Here is a 20,708-nt window from a genome sequence, read left to right on the forward strand (position 1 = left end):
TCATGTCAAAATTAAAAGCCTTGTAGAATGAAAAGTCATCCAATTTTCTTGTTTGATATATAGGTTACTTCGATGAGTTTATAGTAAAAGATCTATGTTTCCTGTATTAACAAATATATGCTAACCTATTTTCCACAATGAGACACAGACCAGCCATTACATAAATATATTTATAACTCAATAAATTTGTCATGGTACTTTTCTTAATCACCTAGGCATGCCTAAAAGCCAATTAGGTTGAGTAGGAATATCACTTGAAAGTTGTGATCTCACAAAAAATAAAAGACAAATTGCTTGCGTGTATCAATATTGTTTGGGCAGACAATTTCCAGGACTTTAGCTCTTGTGTCCATAAAATTGAATTAAGTTGTGGTGCCTTGATCAGAAAGCAAAAAAAAAAAAAAAACACCACGTTATGGTTACGGTCACTTATTTAAATCGTCTAAAATTAAGAAGAGTCTGAAAAATAGGAATTAGCTTACCATACGTGGCACTAATTTGTCATTAAATAGCTTCTAACTAACATGAAATTTTTAATCCATTACTAATTTGTCGTTAAATATGATGTAGCGACAAAAGTTATTTTTCGCTAATTTCTTTTTTTTTTTTTTTTTTTTTTTTTTTTGTGGCCTGTTATAGAGGGCGACTAAAATGAGGCTTTGTCTACTATACACTGGAGAGCGATAGACAGAGAGATAATCAATGAAAAGAATACAAATTGATGCAACATTTCCCTTTACAAGGATTTCACAAGGGGCACAATTTAAAGTGCCAATTATTGTATAGCTATATAATTATATGTCAACCCAATTATTGACACTTATTCCTGGCAGGTGGAAAACAACCATTCTCCATATCCACTTTTAATTCCTTCCATTATATTGAGGAATAATTCAAATTCCTATGGTGAATGGAAGGCAAAGTATCGTGTTTTTTGTGGCACTTTTGTGGATGTTTGTATGTATATGTTTGTGTCCTACATATACCTTAGCTTTACAATGGAAGTGTTCTCTTCCATTTTTCCCCCAATACTTTTAGTCAACTCTTTTTAAGGATAAAATGTTATTTTGACTTGGAATCTTTTCCACTTCATTTGTTGTACACTCGACAGATGTTGTTGGTAGGGAGGAATTTCTGTAACTAATGTCTTGCTCTAGTGGGAAAATTTCGAATGCTCTAGCAAACAGAAATGTGTTTATTTTATTTTTTTTAAAATTAATGTATCTAATGTAAAAAACATGTATTTAACTATTCCGTATATTTTGTAGTGTAAATGTCTAATAGCAATTGGATAAAGCCTACTCTAGATCTTCGCTGCAACAAGAAGAAAACAAAAGTTATAAATGAAATTTACCCTTGAGCAACTTGATGAACTAACTTGGCATGACTCATGAGGCATGAAACTAAGTCAGCAATAAAAAATAAAAACTGATATACAATCATATATTATTATTCATAGAGTCCAAGCCTCTTTTGAGAAGAAAATAATATTGAAAATAACTACTCAAGCTAGAATTTGTCCAAAAGTAGTTCATGGACCATAAGATCTTAATTCGATCTTTTTAGAAACCCCTACATATGGTACAAAAATGAGTAAGACAACTTCTGTGATTTACTTGGTATCCCAGAATTCAGAAATTTTAATATTTGGATAATGACACCCTAGCTAGGTGCTTGTGTGTATGTTCTATCCTATAGGTTTATAGATTTGCTTCGATTTAAATTGTTCAAATTTGTTATCTACACATCTAGCTAGCTTGTGTGTGCGTGCATCTCTGCATTATTTTTTGTTACATAATACAAATACCTTTATTTAATCTAATCAAATCTCACTTGCTGTGTATATTTTGACCACAAAAGATTAACAACATATATGTAATACTAATAAACTGCCAGCAACATTTGCTAAGAAAGAGCAAACTAGCTCGATTAATTGCATATTGAGAGAAAAAAAAAAAACACTTTATAGTAACTTTGACCATGGTATCACAACAATTAGCTGTTCTTGTAGTTATTGGGTGCAAACTTAGTACATAAATTTTTTCCCAAAATTCTGCAACCACATATATTAATTAGTTCGAACCGAAAAAGTGACAAATGGTGCATTTGCCTCCGCATTTGGATCTAAAGTGACAAAAGTACTTGGGAGGGCCTTGACTCTTGTAGATCATATATCAATTGAATTCAGTAGTTTTAGAATATATGTTATATTTTTGTTAAGAAATTTGTTTCATAAGTATATATTGTTAATTTAAAACTTGTAGGTAACTTAAAAATGACTAGAATCACAAACTCATGAAATTTAAATTCTGAATCCGTTATCATTGCTAAATGAATTCCCGTGCAAATAAAGCTATGTTGTTCTTTGCTCCCTAACAAATGGATTATCTAAGAAGCTAGTCTACCTATATAGGCAATTAGAGATATTATTTCTCATATCAGTAAAACAAACAAGAAAATTGGAAAAAAAAAAAAAAAAAAAAAGAAGGTGGAATGGGCAAAGAGGAAATATAAATGGGGTTGGCAGAGGGAGGCATGTGCAAGGGGTAGCGGGGAGACAATAAGGGCAACAAGCATGCCCCGTACGACATGCTAATGTGCAGTCATTGACCTATTTCCCCTGCTTAAACCATGTGCTGGCTCTAAAATCCATTCAAGATATTTCTTTACTTAACTCATCCTATATTATTCTTTATTTCTGCCATTTTTCTCAATATCTGTCTTATATACAAAAATATTTACTCTCAAGTTTAGTCCCTTTTTATTTTATTTTAAGAGAACTAAAACAACAATAAACTAGCTTGAAACTAAGCGAGGGAACGAGACACCAGCAACATCTCCTGCAAAGACGTGAAGAAATGCTAGAAGGCATGTGTGAATGTCATTCAAAGCGAGACTCTTAACTAAAAGTCAAATTGGCTAAACCATCAACAACCGAATTAGCCTTCCTGTAAATTTGGCAACAGAGACCACTCAGTTCCTAGCCAAGAGGTGACGCATGCGGTTGACAATATAACCATTCCGATGAGGCACAGTTCTTCTAGCTCACAGCACCTGAACTACACTAGCATTATCAATTTACAAGGAACTCGGTGCCACCCCATGTCCCAGGCTTCCTAAAGGTCAGTGAGGACTCCCCATAGCTCTGCTCTAAATGATGTAACAAACTCCAATTTTGACTGAAAAGCCTCCAAGCTATCAGAATCACGAAATACACCGCCTGCCGTTCTCATCAAAATACTCCTTCGAAAAGCCCCATCTGTGTTCAAAGCTACCCACCCAACGCTAGGAGGTAACCAGCCGAACGGAACTATATGCTTGTTGTTAGACACTTCCCCAATATTCTTCAACGAAAGCCAAGAAGTAGCATAGGCTCTAACCATGCTAACAAGGATTGTTATCTTTTTGTCCACCGAAAGGTATTCATTTTGAAAAAAAGCATTATTACGCCACATCCAAAATTTTCAGCAGGTATATCCGAAGAAGATTCTCCCATCATCATCATCTGTAACTCCCTTGATATTAAATTGTCAGTAAGGCAATCATGGATATCAAGAGCAAATAACCGAGACATGTCATCTGGATCAAGAATGTGAACCCAACTAGCCTGAGCATTAATACAATCCTGCGAAACATGCAACAAAGTATCCTCCTTTGCTCCACAAGTTGTGCAAGTACCCTTTGAAGTAAGATGTCTACGATATCTCTCCAAATTTGTAAGGATTCTACCTTTGCCACACAACCAAAGGAACACTCAAATTTTGTCAGTGGGACCAGCCCCAAATTAATTTCCAAATTCAATCAGAAAGAAGATGCTCAGAATTGCTAACAACCTCATACATCGAAGCAACTGTAAAGGAATCATTAGTACTATTTCTCCAGAAAATTCATCATCTCCAAGTTGTTCACTAGGAGGCAGAAAATTGCCAACTACTTCCACTATTTGTGGAACATAGAGAGAAAGGAGCTGCAAATTTCAGTCTCCATTATGCCCAACAATATCCACTGACCTCCAATGCAAAATATGATCAGGAATAAAATTTACAACAATCTCAATTAAAGGTTTATCTATCAACCAAATGTCATACCGAAAGGAACAATTCTTACATTAGCAATTGACCAAATTATGACGGACAAAAGCGCAAAGCTTGCACATACGATTCCATAAGGATGTATCCCGAGAAGAAGGAAAAATCAATGGCAGAGCCTTACTTTTGATCCCATATTTTCCTTCTAACACTGAGACCCATAAGGCCTGAGGTTCAGAGATAAATCTCCAACAAAGCTTGGCAATAAAAGCATCATTAGATTTGCTAAGACTTTTGATGCCAAGACCTGTTTTCTCCCTTTTCAAGTTAAGTTGGTCCTAATTTACAAGATGCACTTTTCGAGAATCTTCTGGTATATGATATCCAGTGGTAGAGCAATAATTTTCACGGGGGGGGGGGGGGGGGGGGGGGGGGGGGAATATAAATAAATCCACGAAGAAGCCAAGGGGTTTCAATATATATATATAGACACACACACACACATAAAAAAAATTATTTTTACCTAGCTAAACGGTGTAATTTTCCGACAAAGGTGCGTCGGTTGGCACCCTTTAAGTAGATGTGGCTCCGCCACTGACGATATCCACTAAGTCGACTAATCCAAATTGATGTTGCTTAGGGCCTATTAATATAAGGGGAAATCACTGCTTATTTTTTCATTATCAAAGCTCAAACTCGGAACTAGTTAAATCTAGAGAAATCTTATTTATTTCACCACATCCTTAGTGACAGGGAAGATCTATAGTGTTAGTTATGGATTCACGTGAATTCAATAATTTTGCTCATACCTTGTTTAATTATATGTATTAAAAAGTTTATAAATATATAATTGTAAACCCGAATTTTAGTGTATAGTGTTAGCTTGAATTTGTTGTAGGAACTCATAAATTTCAAATTATGAATTCACCTCTGCTCGGTGATCAATCAATTATTTATAGGTGATTAAATAAATGTTGTAGGGAACTAGGGAGGACTATGTAGGAACGTTTTAACAGTCCACCAAGGGTTCTGGTGAAATTAATAGATTTTTTTTATTCTTAATAAGAGATTTCAATTCGAGTTCTAAAACTGAAAAGACCTGATTTGGAATGTTTTCATCTTTAATGGATATTATGCGAAGGAAATTCGAATTAATGAAAGTTTTGACGGGCAGAGTAGGGTGACTTTTAGCCGGGGCAAAGTGAACTATTTAGAATAATTTTAATTTTATGTGTATTTTGATTTTACAGTCACTGCTATTCTTCCAAGTTAAGGAATTAAAAATAATTTCCATATGAAACTAAGCTAACTAAGATATCTCCCATGCAAAGCGCGTGTTCTAGGTTAGTTTAGCTCACATAAACCTAAGGGATCTAATATACAAATACATAAATAAATAAATAAATAAATAAATATACCCCTACGTATACGAAAACGATATATCGTACATTGTTCTCTCTGTCCTTCTTTGTTAAAATCAAACATGTGGAAAAAATAAATATTCTTATGTCCATCCATCTCCATTATTTTTTTAAAATTTCCTATTTTTCCTCCGTTTCCAAGCGTTGAGGTAGTGAAAATGTATTTATACTGAATTAATACATTAGATAGTAATTACATGAACACCAAATGACCAAAATGATGTGTATTCCTACATTAAATGTGAGGTTACATTAATTATTTTTGTGCAAACATCAAGTGTAAACAAATATTTTTGAACTACATAATTAGTATATGTATATAAGCGTATTATTGAGACGTCTAATTATTTTTCAGATATATAGTAACAGGTACTGTATCAATGTACGTTTACGGAATCCAATAAAATTTCTGTTAGCTCTTTGGTTGGATCCAACAAAATTAACCATATCTCATACACAACTGTATTATACTCATTAGTGATCATCATTATGCCAAAGGGTCACGTGCAATTTAAGAAAAAATGATAGACTGAAAATCAAAGGTCATGTGACCAATCACTTTCTTCAATCAATTTGTCTTCTAAACTAAGAGCCTGTTTGGATGGGGCAAAAAAAAACGAACATCATATAAGAATAAATAAGTTGGGGTAGTCACTTTCTTTTTTTGAACAATCAATTTGTCTTCTTATGACCAATTAATTTTTTGGATTTTAAGAAAATACGAACAAGGGTGGTAGCGATAGATTCTCTCCGCCCTTATTTCCAAACAGGCTCTAAGATTGAGTTTATGACCAATTAGCTTGGAAAGAAAATACGAACAAGGGTGATAGCGATAGGATTCCTCCGCCCTTATTTAGAGGTTTCAGATTCAAATATTGAGAATGAAAAGAATCTTGTTAGGTAGTGTTTTTCCCTTAAATGAAAGTTAAGTTCAATATGAAAATCGGACATCGAGTGTAAAACTAACAAAAGAAAAAATGGAAAAATAAATAGTAGTACCGAAAAAAGAGTTCATTTCCAATAGAAATTTAATGTGACGACTGCTATATAAGACAGGACTACCAAGTTAAAATGTCACTTTTCTTGTAAAAATAGAACTTAATTATCAATATTCATGTTTAGACCAAATTAAGTAAGTGGTTAAACAATACATGAGTGGAAGGTTAAAAAAACGTACTTAAAGTTGAAATTGACAAATCCGCAAAAGTTGAGTACTATCCTAACTTTATTAGAGTCACAAGTTATAATGAGAATACATATTAATTGTCTTAATTATATAAGATTACATGATATTTATTGATTGATATAAATTTCCAATACCCAATAATGTATTTTCTAATTTTCCATTTTTATTAAGTTTCCACAAACCTTGGAGACTTCTTTTTGACTTTACCCTTTGCCCAACACGTCCTTGAACATTGACCCTAAAACATACCCCCTCGGTCCATTTTTATTTGTCCTATATATTAAAAATACTTGTCCATTTGGAGCTGTTTGGACATGATTTCATCTCATGAAATCATGTTTGAGCATGCAATTTGGATTTCTTAAGTTGCAGCTTTTTTTATAAACATAAAAACCTCACAAGTTGTGAAAACCATCAGATTTTTCTCAAATCTTATACAATCTTGCCAAATGAGTAAATCATAGTTCATAATAAAATTAATACGCTACTAGAAGGCCTTTCTAAAGAGTATAACATCAATTGATCAAACTTTAGTTCAATAAAAAGGAAAATTTAACATGAATAGTAACGTAACTACTCTTTAATATAATCCTCCTACATGGTAAACATAATTGGTAAATATATTTTACCAACTTGCAGATTAATATTTAATACAAATGGTTGGTAAATATAATTGGTAAATACATCTACCAATTTATAGGTCTTTTTTTATAAAATATAAACGTATGAGTCAAATTTTACATTTATATTTTTTGAAATCATGATTTCAAATTTCAAATCATGCCTTTTTGGATGATTTGAGATTTTATCTCATGACATGAAATCAGAGATGAGATCGCATGTCCAAACGCCTACTTAGAGAAATTGAAACTAGAAAGCCAGAAAGAGAGACTCTCTTAAATACACACACAAATTAAAAGGAAAAAAGGACGTTTTTATGCATATGAAGTAAAGGGGAAACGAAAGCAAAGTATTTTATGCAAAAAAGTAGAGATTAAAAATGTGTGAGTGTATGTTTCGTGTTCATAGAGACACCCCTTGATTCATAGCTCCCATTTGGACATAATAATTTTTTTTTTCCAACTTTTTCTCACAAAAAAATAATAATTTGAAAACATTATTTGTTCATGAAATTTGATCAATTTAAGTTAACTGGTGAAATTTTTTCCCACTCACAAAACGTCAACTCTTTTTCCACTAAAATGTATGTCTAAACACAGCTTCAATTTTCCAAAATTATTTTTCAATACAACTTTTTTTTTTTTCTTCAAATTTCAACCAATTTTATCTCCAAAAGCTAGCGTGGAGTGTATTTTTGGTGCTTGTTACATAGATAATGTAAATACACACTACACTTTGTTGTGTATTTTGTATTTAGAAATAAAATAAATTTAATTTTGATTCTTTAATTTTGATTGTACAACTGGTACTACTTATATAATAGGGGGCTGGTCAAGATTCACAAACACTCTTTTATTTCTTTTTTCAAGTTTCAGTCAAATCTATGTGTAAACGTTATATTTGGTGCTTGTTACATTTAAGGTAAATACACACTACACTATATTATATTTGTATTTTCTATTTAGAAATAAAATAAATTTATTTATGATTCTACTACTAGTACTCCTTATATAATAGGCGACTGGTCAAGATTCACAAAAATAACTCTTTTTTCTTTTTCTTTTTCAAGTTTCAATCAAATCTACGTCTAAACGTTATAGTTGGTACTTGTTTCATTTAAGGTAAATACACGCTACACTATATTACGTGTGTATTTTCTATTTATATATAAAAATAAAAAAATTATTTATGATTCTACTAGTACTTACTCCTTATATAATAAGGGGCTAGTCAAGATTCACTTTCCATATCGTTGGTCGGAGGTCTATTGATAAGTCATAAATCATAAGTCCTCTTTGTTGTCTCTCGAAGTTTTTTGTTGTTGAGAGAATCAAGAAAATCTTGCTGACCCAATTCATAAATTTTCAAGAATTATAATTGGTGTGTGTCATTTTTGCTCTTTTCTTGGTTCTTGGTAATTCCATAAGCTTATGATTTCAAAGGGGTTACAAAAGTATTGTTTTTTCTTGGTTGGTTTTTGTTAATTTTGGAAACATAAGTGTGTTTTAGTTTTTGGGTCATCTTGTTCTTTTGTTCTAAGTCATGTTTAGCTGTTGTTTTGGTAGTTGTGTGTGTTATTATTTTTTTTTTCATACACACCACTTTCTTTGTCTCTCTGTATATGTATGTGTTTTTGAGATTTCAAAACATAAGTGTTCTTTGGGTTTTTTGGTCATCTTGTTCTTTTGTTCTAAGTCATGTTTTGGGTGTAAAAATTACTAGTATATCTTTTTTTAGCTGTTCTATTGGTAGTTGTGTGTGATGTTTTTTTCTTCTTCTCATACATACTACTTTCTTTGTCTCTTCTGTATGTGTATGTGTTTTTGAGATATCAAAACATTAAGTGTTCTTTGGGTCATCTGGCTTTTTTGTTCTGAGTCATGTCTTGTTGAGTTTTGGGTGAAAAAAATGACTTTTTTTAGCTGTTCTCTTGGTTCTTGGATTTGGTGGATTTGTTTTGGTAGTTGTGTGTGTTATACTGTTATATTTCTTGTTTTTTCACACATACCATTTCCTTTGTCTCTGTATGTGTATGTGTTTTTGAGATGTTTACAATTTTTGAGGATTTTGTTGCAATGTCTTTCATGGTGTATGGTTCCCACAAGCCCCACTTAAAGCAGACCCACACAAGACACAAGTACCTTTTTGGGGCTTGGATTATACTTCTTAATTATTAGCTTTCTTTGTTGTCTTGGTTATTCTACTTTACTAATCATTTTCTTAATTACTTCTTGTTTCACTCTTGTGTTCTCAGTATCTTCTTTGTGATTGGTAATAGTGATTCTCTTTATTCCAAAGTTCTTTTCTTTTTTCCATTGTGTGTGTATCTGAGTTTTTTTTCCTATTACACAGAAGCTACAATGAGCTATTCCCAAAACATAATGGATGATGAGTATGAGAAATTTGTCAGAAGAATGAATCCACCAAGGTACTTGTTATTATTATGTTAATCTTTCCTTTATTCTTTAACTGTCACTTCAATATTCATGGCATTTTTTTTTATTTTTTTATTTTTTTTATAGTCATGGCATTTACTCCAACTTCATTGGTCTTTTTGTCAGAGTTGTAATTGACAATGAATCTTGCAAAAATGCCACTGTTATACAGGTATGTTTTTTTTTTTTTTTTTTTTTTTTTTTTTGGTTGTCTTGCTGTGTTCTGAAATGTATAATGGGATCTTATCTAATTTTGTGAATCTTTGGTATCTTGATTCAGGTGGATAGTGCTAACAAACATGGAATACTTCTTGAGGTGGTACAAGTTCTTACTGATCTTAACTTTATCATTACCAAGGCTTATATTTGCTCTGATGGTGGATGGTTCATGGATGGTAAGGACATTTTCCTTTTCGTCTCGTTCGATCTACCATTTTTTTCGGTCGATTTTTGCCATGTTTTTTGGTAGTCACTGTTAGTTTTTAAGTCCATTATGTTAGTTGGACCAAAGGTACTCGACTTTAGCAAACTTAAAAAACTAAAGATACTCAAAGTTGTATTTGAAGGACCAAAATAGACCTACTTATATAGATAAGGGACAATTTTGGCTAAAAACTCTGTGAAATTAATGATGAGTTTTCCTCTCTTGGCAGTATTCAATGTCACCAATCAAGATGGAAACAAGATTACAGAAGAACCAATCTTGGATTATATCATGAAGGTGAGCTGTAGTTCGTCGTGGAAATTTGGAATTTTTTTGTTTACATCTATTTAAAGATTGTCTTAACTGTTTCTTTGCCCTGGTGTTTCAATTTCAGTCTCTTGGTCCAGACTCTTGTTTTGCCTCTTCTATGAGAAGATCAGTTGGGGTTACGACAGGAACGGACCACACCTCAATTGAGTTGATTGGAAGTGATAGACCAGGTCTACTATCTGAAGTAAGTGCTGTCCTCACCAACCTTAAATGCAGTGTGGTAAACGCCGAAGTGTGGACCCACAACACCCGAGCAGCATCTATAATGCAAGTTACCGATGATGAAAAAGGGGGTGCGATTGCTGATGCCGAAAGGTTGTCTATGATCAAGCAACTCTTATGCAATGTACTTAGAGGTAGCAATAAATCAAGAAATGCTAAGATGTCAGTATCTCGTGGGGCCACTCATACAGATAGAAGACTTCACCAGCTGATGTTTGCTGACCGGGATTACGAACGTGCTACTGGTGAAGGATCGGATGATAAAGAAAGGCCAAATGTGAATGTAGTAAATTGGCAAGACAAGGACTACTCGGTAGTGACAATTCGATGCAAGGATAGACCAAAACTTCTGTTTGATACGATTTGCACTTTGACAGATATGCAGTATGTTGTTTTCCATGGAAATGTCGATACTGAAGGACCAGAAGCTTATCAGGTACTATAGTTTCCTACGTATTTCAGAAATTTCTTATTCGTTTATCGCTCTGTATTTGTTGATGACTAAATTTATAAACTCTTGTTGCATTTCAAGGAATACTGCATTAGGCATGTAGATGGATCTCCTGTCAAATCAGATGCAGAAAGGCAAAGAGTGATTCAATGTCTTGAAGCAGCAATAGAAAGAAGAGTATCCGAGGTTAGCACTTCGATTTACTTTTTGATGACTTTTTAGGTTTGATTATTCAGTTCTAGCTAGCTGCTTCGAGTAATTACTAATAAGTCTTGCCAGTAGAAAGTAGAAAAGGAAAAAAGGGGTCTAAAATTAAAAGTTGACATTATATATTTAGTGCTAGAATGCACCTTTTCTTTTTTCAATTGTCTATTTCTATTACTTTATGGTTCCAGAGAGTTGTTATTCCTGTTGGAGATGTTGATACAATTTGAGATGTGTTAACACCAAAAGTAAAAAAAGAAAAATAGGGACTTCTGCTGTTTTTAATTGTTTTATTGAGTTAAAATATGCTTCTGAGCTTTGTCTAGCACATACAGCTGCCAATTTGTGTGTCTGTTAGTTGTCTGATTATGTGTCTTATTTTACAATTTAATGAAGTGCCCTGAGTCATGTTAGATTTGTTTAGGTTTTGAACCTATTCTCATTGGACAAACTATTCCGTACTGGCCTTTTCTTTGTCTTGTAGGCTTTGGATTTCATTTCTAATAGCATCTTTTTTCCTTTTTGTTTGTCCAGGGATTGAAGCTAGAATTATGTACCTCGGACAGAGTAGGGCTGCTGTCCGATGTTACTAGAATCTTCCGCGAGAATAGCCTCACCGTCACCCGAGCAGAAGTGTCAACAAGAGCAGGCAAAGCTCTCAATACATTCTACGTTAGCGATTCCTCAGGGTATCCAGTCGATACTAAGATTATAGAATCTGTTCGACAAACGATTGGGCAAACGATACTTCGAGTCAAAGGTTGTCCTGAAGAGTTAAATCCAGTTCAACAAGAATCTCCAACTAGGTTCCTCTTTGGTGGTTTGTTCAAGTCCAGATCCTTTTGTAATTTCGGTTTGGTTCGATCTTACTCTTGAAAGCAAAACTTAATAAGTCCTCTTTCCATTGTATATACTCTCATTTACTCTTCCTAGGTTTTAGGTATGGTTAATTAGCAAAAGTTGATTACTACCTAGAGCAGTGTCTTTTAAAGTGAAAGAAAAGATGCTAAGTGTATGTAAATATTTACATTCTTGGTCAACATTATGCTTTTGTTCATTTGGTAATGGATTCAACACTATGTTGACCAAAGTTTAAGCAAATTGAATATTCAAGAATCATTTAGCAATTTGCTGCGAAAAATCCGTGTCCAAATTGATACTTTTATGGCCTTTGATTTGTGTTGATAGCAACTAGAAAGAGCTGCTGTTGTCTTTGACTCTTTGTCACAAACGTTTGAACTATGTTTTGACTTAAGAATCTTGATGTTTTCTAAACGTTTAGAAGATTAATAATGAACCTTGGAATGGTCAAATATTTAAGTAGTGACTTGTTTGAAACATTTCTTAATCAAAAGAAAAGGTCATCATCTATGTAGTATTTGTCTCAATTTATAGAGCCATCCAACTTTGACTAGCAAAACTTCTAGGTTTAGTCGGCCAATAAATCGCGGCGGCTTATCAGATCATTGGTCTTTAATTATGAGTTTAGTACTAAGATGCTTCTTCAAGATTCCCCTGTCCAAGTAATTATTAAACATTTAATGTATATACACTAGGCTCAATTTGGTATAAGAGATAAGGGATAATTAATTTCGGGATTAAATTTGATACAAGTTTATATCACGTTTGGTTGTGATAAAATTGCGATATAACTACTTTCGGGTTTAATTACCTAAGGGTTGCAGTGTTATTTTTATTGCTGTGAGAGGGTGAGTGGGATAACAATCAGGAAACTAATCACTAGATAATTAATTATGGGATAACTTGTTCTCCAACCAAACGACCCCTAAAAGTTTAAGTGTATATACACTAGTTGTGTAAAGGAGTTGAGCTTAAACAACAAAATCTGGTCTATGCGAATTTATATAGTTGATTTCAACTTGTTTGAATTGAGGCTTAGTTATTATCATTGTATACCGATAATGTAAAGTGTAGAGCATCTTTACAACTAGTGTATTTACCATGTTGTGACACTGCTTTATTTTTCTATTTATTGTTGTGAAACTGCTTTATTTTTCAAGTTATTGTTGTGACACTGCTTTATTTTTCAAGTTATTAATTATATTTTCTTTAGGTAATTTAATAATGTAAAATTCTTTTATTCCATCTGTGTAGAGAAGTTAAACTTCTTTAATAAGCCACAAGATGAAGACACATGATAGGAAACAGTTTGCCTCGTGATTTGTTGTATTAATTTCGTGTATGAATGGTACTATTACTTTCTAGTAACTTTTTATTGGAGCATTTCTTGAAATTGTAAATGGGGTTTCTCTAGTTTTGCATCTTTTGACAATCTTATAACTAATACCCACTTTTGGAAAGCTTTATAGGGCAGATCATGTTGTCTACTAGGTCTATTGTTCACATTGAGTCTTTAATCTTGTTGGAGGTTACAAGTTAATGGATAGTAGGTGTGTTTCTCAGCTGTCATTATGCTGATCTCAATTTGGCTAAATTACATTAATGGATGTTGTCATTCTTTTTATGCATAAATTTGAACAGTGAGGGTAAGGAGTCGGTGGAGGGTATAGTATTTGTAGGCTTAAATAAAAGAAGTGAAGGACAGGAAATTTCAGTTTAAGAATACATTGTCTGTCTTTAACGGGTATAGTCTAGCAATTGATGAAATTGATAGAAACCACAACAAATCGTGATTTAAAACTGAATAGAGACATAAAATATTAGTAGGTATATCTATAAAACTTTTGAATCCTCTTGACTTACACATCCAATTATAAGTCGGAAGATTGAATTTATATATATATATATATATATATATATATAAATTTTTGAATCTCTCGACTTACTTTGCTTGTAAGATTGAAATTTTTGAATCTTATTAAAAATTTTGAGTTTGCTACTACTGCTTAAATAGTCAAAGTCAAAGTAGACGCAATTGACATGGACACTACTATTATAAAAGTGAACAAAAAGATTGTGTGAATCCTAGATCAGGAAGACAAAACATTCAAATAGACAAAGTTGGTCTGTTCTAAAAAAGAAATGAAAATTGTTTTCCAATCTTTTAAAAAGAACTCAATACGTTTTGAAGGTTACCCAAATGAAATGAAAGAAAAAAGTTGGGGGAAAGAAAAATACATGGATAAGAGTTAAATCACCTTTGTCAATATCAAAGTTCTACTATTTTTTTCTCCACATCACACTTTTATTGGGACCTTTCCTCCTTTGCCAATCTGAAAGGTCCGATAGGAGAGAAAAAAAGGTGGATAGCTCAATTTGGAAAGTGATCTCAGGGGATTTCCTTTTTGACCGCATAATCCATATGGAATGGTGTCATTTGAATCACCAAATACACACAATTAAAACAACGCTTGTAAAATGGGAAAAGAATAATAGAAAATGAAAGTGATAAAGGGCGTCTTCTTTTTTAGAATGGTCTTCCTATCCAATCAGGAAAACGAAATTCAATTACCTTTCCTCAAATTAACTAATCATATGCATTATGAGTCTAAAGTTTTATGCATATATAATGTAAACAATATTTATACAACCAGATCATTTATAAAATATAAATAAAATAAATTTCGATGATAAACATTACTTAATTGATAACATTGAAATAACAATCCACACATAAAGAGTGTTTTAAAAGCTCATTAGGATAAATAGATCAATTTATAATTACTGCTAACCTTAGGTTCTCCCTATAATTTATAAATACAACTACAACTTAATATTTACCATGTATACAACTCTCAAATTTTTCGCATTTTCTTATCATTCGTATCAAGTTAGGAGTTATACTATAATATAGGGGTTTGTCTAACATAATGTCAAACCACCATTGACTGGTAATTTCAGTTGCAGCTCAATCAGCTTCAACGTTACGCTATACGAAGAACCTGTAAATTCTCCGTTCATACGATTTACCTAACACTTATTCAACATTAGTTACGTTCTAACAGATAACATGATAAAAATGATAATAAATCCTTGTAATAGATTAATGAACTTAACGGTTTTGTAAATAATCTTTAATTGGTCAGAGTATAATTTAGATCCCTCCTGTCATCAATGCCGTTTTTGGTGCACAACTCAAGGATACATGGTGACGTGGGGTGTTGCCACTTGGATTGCTGTTGTGTGGTGCCAATTTAGATAATGCCAGATAGGATTAACTGCCTTGGTGTATATCCTCTATGCTTTGATAATTATATGATGATTATATAAACCAAGTTCTTTCTATAAAGAGGGAATTTGGGACCACTTTAATTTGTGATGTATATTGATATTGGGTCATCAAACACTACAACTAACTTTATATGAGTTCGAATCTTGTAGCTAAGTAGAGGAATTTGGACAGCTTCTAGTTTTGGATTACAGAATGTTTTGTTATATTTAAGGTATCAACACCGTGCTATACTCCTATTACCTTTACAATGCGATAACGTGACAAGTAATTTAATTTAACATCATGACGCAAAGCAATTACTTGATATCGTATTGGATTTGATTCTACTGATAGCACAAAGAATTTTTATATAAACGATATAAGTTTGAATGAGTTAATAATCTATTATAGGAATCTTAGTAGGCTTTCCATTGGTTGGTAACAGAAGCTTTCACTTTTGGTGAGGGTTTGAATCCCCACGTTGTAATTTCATTCCCCATTTCCCCTTCCCCTACCGGGCTACCCTCTATGCAATTAAAAAAAAAGAGTTAATAATCTGCTAATTTATTAACTTAGCTCCTTTGGATCCGCTCAAGATCCGTTCAATTTAGTTCATCTAAAAGTTGTAAGAAAGCATATGAAGAAATTAATATTTGATACATAATGCGCCGTTTAGCCATCTTAATTAGCCTTAATCCCATCCTACTCTACTCAAGTAACTTTTGGACATATCATTAACTCGTGCATTTTTTAACTCAGCTTATTTTGACCTGTCTAAATTCGGTGATCGTCAATTTGACACCTCTAGGCACAATATTCTTCTCCATACTTAGATATTTGCATTAAAATATCATTCTTCCAAGATTCAGATCGATAAGTATTTATTATTTTCATCAATTTTAATGAGTCAAAAACTGAATATGTATAAAGTTTAAGCTAAACATAGTGACTACTGCAGAATCCTGACCACAAATTGATCAGCAGAATATGGAAGGATCTGACTAATTGGTCACTCTATCACATGACTAAAGGTCTGGGTGGGTCAATCGTTTTTTTAAAGCCTTTTCAAAGGAGAAAAAAAAAAAAAACCTAAAGAAAGAGGATCATGTGTTCACTTATAGTTCTTGATACTGTAAACTTTTAATTCTCGTAAATTTTATTTCAATGTAAAGTTACTTCAAAATATACTGACTCTTTGCCCCACACATGGATGAATAACTTGTGCAAGGCTCAACCTTCCCTTTTCATTTCTTTATTTTCCTACTCTTTGGTCGGTCACATGCATTGGTCGATACTGAAAAAGTATTAGTATTAAGACCATCGAAGTTTATGGAGGGTAAGTGCGGAAGTATCCTTTCATTCTTAATCAAGATTTCATGTTCGAGTTCTGAAAATGAAATCGCCATTTATTCTTGACCTCCTAAAATGAGACTTTCCGGCATGAATTCGAATTAATCGAGCCCAAAATGGGTACTGAATACTTGATGGAAAATAAAAAAAGGTATTACTACTAAGAATGGTACTGCTATGGGTAATCAGTTTGAAGCTTATGTTTAACTTTTTTTCTGCGTGCTTGGACTAATTATTGTATCAACTAACGAGTAGTTTAATTCTGTAATGGAGTATTTAAACATACTAGCTTTTGTAACTGTCTTTCACCTTGTTCAGTGTTCACTATTATAAACTTTAGGTCATTTTGTAGCCTCGACTCTTCTCTCTTCAACCCCTTGAAATTTTCCGGTGCATGGTAGGAAAGATGTTTCAAGGAGTCTAGTATTGGATATTAATAGACAAAAGGGGTATGAAGGTTGCAACGCCCATGGGGTTGACCTGTTGAGAAAGATTTAAGTTACATATATTGGCTTGTTATCTGTGTTGATTTTACAAAATTTTCACAGTATTTGTTAGTGCATAAAAGGTAAACTAAATATATAATTTCAGAGCTTTAGTTGACTCATAAATGTAATAATAACGGCAAACAAGCCAAGGCGAGCTAAATAAGAAAAATAAATAAAATCAGTATGTCAAAGATGCAATTTGGACAATATTTAGGCCATGTTGGAGGATCATTGGGCCATACAGGCTGGACCATATTCCAATCCAGAATATATCGTAGATTCTTACAAGGGGGTATGGGAGAAAACCTACAACAAGAAAAACCCAAAGATTCTGTAATTAGTCCTTGCATATGCTTTTTCATATGTAAATTCTTAGTGAGATTTGCCTTGTATCAAGAAATTCTTGAAACCATAGAGTCGAGAGCCATGGATCACCATCTTAATCAGTTTCCTGGTTTCCAAAATTTGTTACCAATAGATGAAGTTGCATACATGAAAAGGCCATTAAGCAGGTTACAAAGGCGGGCTCCTTGCCCTCTTCAGCTCAAGAAGACAATGGATAATTCATCTGCATCATCATCATCATCATCATCATCTTCTTCTTGTTCGTCTTATTGTTACAGTAAAGATCCGATTCCTCTTCTCTCTCCCCTTGTGGTGCCTTCAGTATTGCTCGAGTCTACATTCATGCAAGGAGAAAATATAGCAAAAACGCGTTGATTTTTTACTTTGAATTAGTCATGAATTATGTACAATGCATAGACTTCTTCCAGTTGTTGATATATGAATTATTTCCTACGCTAGTTTTTCCAAGACTCATTGCCTTTCAAGCCTCCTTATTTTGTACTATTGGATTGGATCCACATGCCTTTCTCTATGTTAATAACGTGGTACTAGTATTTTTCATTAATTGCAAGTGCGAGATAACTTATTGCCTAGCTATTATGCCATATCTAAGAAATATTCAGAGAAATTGCAATTCAGCTTCTTTTTTTTTTTTTTTTTGGTAGAAAGGAAACATATTGTATATAACTAAATTGCATCATTACAAATTAAGGGGTTTGAGCGGATCGAGGAGACTCTCCTCAAGTAGCTATTATATATGCATAAAAAAGAAAAAAAACTAGGAACTAGGCGAGATATATCTTACAAAAGTAGTTCATATCATGATTCTTACCTGCTATATATATAAACTTCATATGCAAATACAAGTGGAAATGCTAGATACATAATGTTATCAAATAACTTCCTCTTGCACCCCTAAGTTTAAAGTAATTCAAATTAAGACTCCATTAAAAGGCCTTTTTAAAATATTTTTAAGCGGAAAGAAGAATAACATTTTGGAATTTGACATTTTGAGGTCATAGATTTCACAATGTGTGAGTACTGTTGTATACCTTACGGGGTCAAACGGACACCGTGCAAAGAGTTATGGCTATTTTTTCAAGAGACGCAAGGCAGTACATAAATGCATTACCAAATCTCAATGTTGCATTAAGAGTTCTATTATATTAGCAGCTGATCAAAATTTGTCAATGACATTTGATCCTATGCTAAATGTGGCATCTTTTGCAATGGAGTTCTTCCCCACGTTTCCAAAAGTATGAAACTTTACAAAACTAGGGTTTCTATTCTATACCATGAAGGATTATATTATGTAAATCTGAGTGCAGTACACACACACACACAGTGAGTTGCATTGGGGTAAAGTTGTACCTCATAATTTGGGATACGAGTGATTTCTTTCCGTTGGTAGACAAATTATTCAGAAATTTTCACCAGTTGTCTCTTTTTGGGATGACTATTTAGTAAATGACCCTTTCTTTGCGAGCCCCATCTCAAGACATTGTCATTCTTTAATTAGTTTTGATCTAAAGGTATCTTTTGGGGGCCTTGTCCCGGCAAGTATGTTTCCTTTTAGAGGTTTCATAGACACGATTATGTTAGAACACGAAGGTATTTAGCCATCTTTGAACATAAAAATATTTCTTAAATTATTATGACATCTCATGTTTTATAAAAGCTCATCACGTTCATGCTTATATTTCCGCTCGTGTATGCCTCATGATAAAACGTTAGAAATACAAGTGGAAATGCTAGATACATGATGTTATCAAATAACTTTTATGTTTCAAATTAAGACGAACATTAGATGATAGTCTAATGTTTTGTTTATTATATTAGCAGCTGATAAATATATGCTAAATGTGGCAAACATTATATACACACACACACAGAGTCTATCATAGGGCTATATTTCTTTCCGTTGCACAATTTAAAAATAAGGGACAAAACCTAAATGATGCCCTAAAAATGAACAGTTGCGTAAATCTCACTACATCAGATTTGTCCAGTTGGGCTTTGATCTATTTGATCTTGGATGGTCCAAAGGGAAGTTTATTGACCCATTAATTGAAGCTCCAACTACGTTATCCACTGTCCATAGTTTGGTAGATTAACCAGGGAATTACATCCAATGACTTTGGAAGTGAATGATTTTGAACTTTTAACTCCTAGTGCTCAATGGACAAATTCTCAAAGTCAAAAGTCAAAATTTGTTAAAATTAATTTTTTCATGCGGTTAACGAGGTCAAAAGCTTAAGATCACCCACCTCCAAGACTATTCTTGTAAATCACCTTAGATTAACGGCCCTAGATCCAAATGAATGAGAGAGGTTAATAGCCAGCCCATGTGACTGTCCACAGTCTCGCGTAGAATTTTAGTAATGAATATGACTTATTAGTAAACTCTTCCAAACTACATTTTCAGTTGTCACCAATTACTATTGTTGTCAACTCCTATTATTGAACACTTCCAAAAGCAGAAATTTAGTCTTAAGTTCACAATCATTATCATAAAGAAGTAGCAAAAGCAGTAGTTATTGTTACTATGATATAAGAGAAATAATTTTGAATTCGGCTAGAATCTCAAAACGATGAGTATTGAAATAAATTATCAACTTAATTATATGTACCGACAATGTTAGATTGTTTTACACTAACAGCAAACTAAAAATTAGGGCAACATATTAGTTAATATTTTTATTAGATTATTAGTAAACCAATTATTTTCATTGTCACCAATTACTATTGTTGTCAACTCCTATTATTGAACACTTTTCAAAAGCAGAAATTTAGTCTTAAGTTCACAATCATTATCATAAAGAAACATTTATTGTTACTATGATTTTTTTGATTCGTAGAATCTCAAAACGATTAATAAATTATCAACTTAATTATATTCTTTAGATTGTTTTACCGATAATATTAGGGCTTTTTATATTTTTATTTTAAATATGTAAATTATTTTTTTAAAAAAAAAAACTTAAAGATGCCCTTTAATATTCTAAATTCATGATCTAAATATACTTTTTATGTAGTTTAAATATGTAAATTATTTTTCAAAAAAAAAGATT

The 20,708-nt window shown here is 32.7% G+C and overlaps 1 protein-coding gene across 3 annotated transcripts; it reads left to right on the plus strand.

The window, feature by feature from the left end:
• Positions 1–8,330: 8,330 nt before the first annotated feature.
• On the plus strand, positions 8,331–12,350 carry LOC132067811 (ACT domain-containing protein ACR4). 3 transcript variants are annotated; one of them, XM_059461153.1, is made up of 8 exons: positions 8,331–8,377; positions 9,609–9,684; positions 9,818–9,863; positions 9,972–10,086; positions 10,345–10,412; positions 10,510–11,103; positions 11,200–11,304; positions 11,857–12,350. In XM_059461153.1, the coding sequence occupies exons 2-8, from the start codon at positions 9,617–9,619 to the stop codon at positions 12,196–12,198; spliced, it is 1,338 nt and encodes a 445-aa protein (XP_059317136.1). In that variant the 5' UTR covers positions 8,331–8,377; positions 9,609–9,616; the 3' UTR covers positions 12,199–12,350. The 3 variants fall into 3 exon arrangements, with proteins under 3 accessions (XP_059317136.1, XP_059317135.1, XP_059317137.1); XM_059461152.1 differs by lacking the exon at positions 8,331–8,377 and adding an exon at positions 8,406–8,636; XM_059461154.1 differs by lacking the exon at positions 8,331–8,377 and adding an exon at positions 9,402–9,527.
• Positions 12,351–20,708: the final 8,358 nt, after the last annotated feature.

This window comes from Lycium ferocissimum, chromosome 8 (assembly GCF_029784015.1).
Source record: "Lycium ferocissimum isolate CSIRO_LF1 chromosome 8, AGI_CSIRO_Lferr_CH_V1, whole genome shotgun sequence".
Lineage (NCBI taxonomy): Eukaryota > Viridiplantae > Streptophyta > Magnoliopsida > Solanales > Solanaceae > Lycium > Lycium ferocissimum.

Excerpts from the sequence above, each read along its gene's own strand:
- LOC132067811 (XM_059461153.1), top strand. The coding sequence starts at position 9,617 with ATGAGCTATTCCCAAAACATAATGGATGATGAGTATGAGAAATTTGTC. Across the intron at positions 10,087-10,344 it reads TGGTGGATGGTTCATGGATG|TATTCAATGTCACCAATCAA; the intron begins GTAAGGACATTT and ends CTCTCTTGGCAG. Across the intron at positions 10,413-10,509 it reads TCTTGGATTATATCATGAAG|TCTCTTGGTCCAGACTCTTG; the intron begins GTGAGCTGTAGT and ends TTTCAATTTCAG.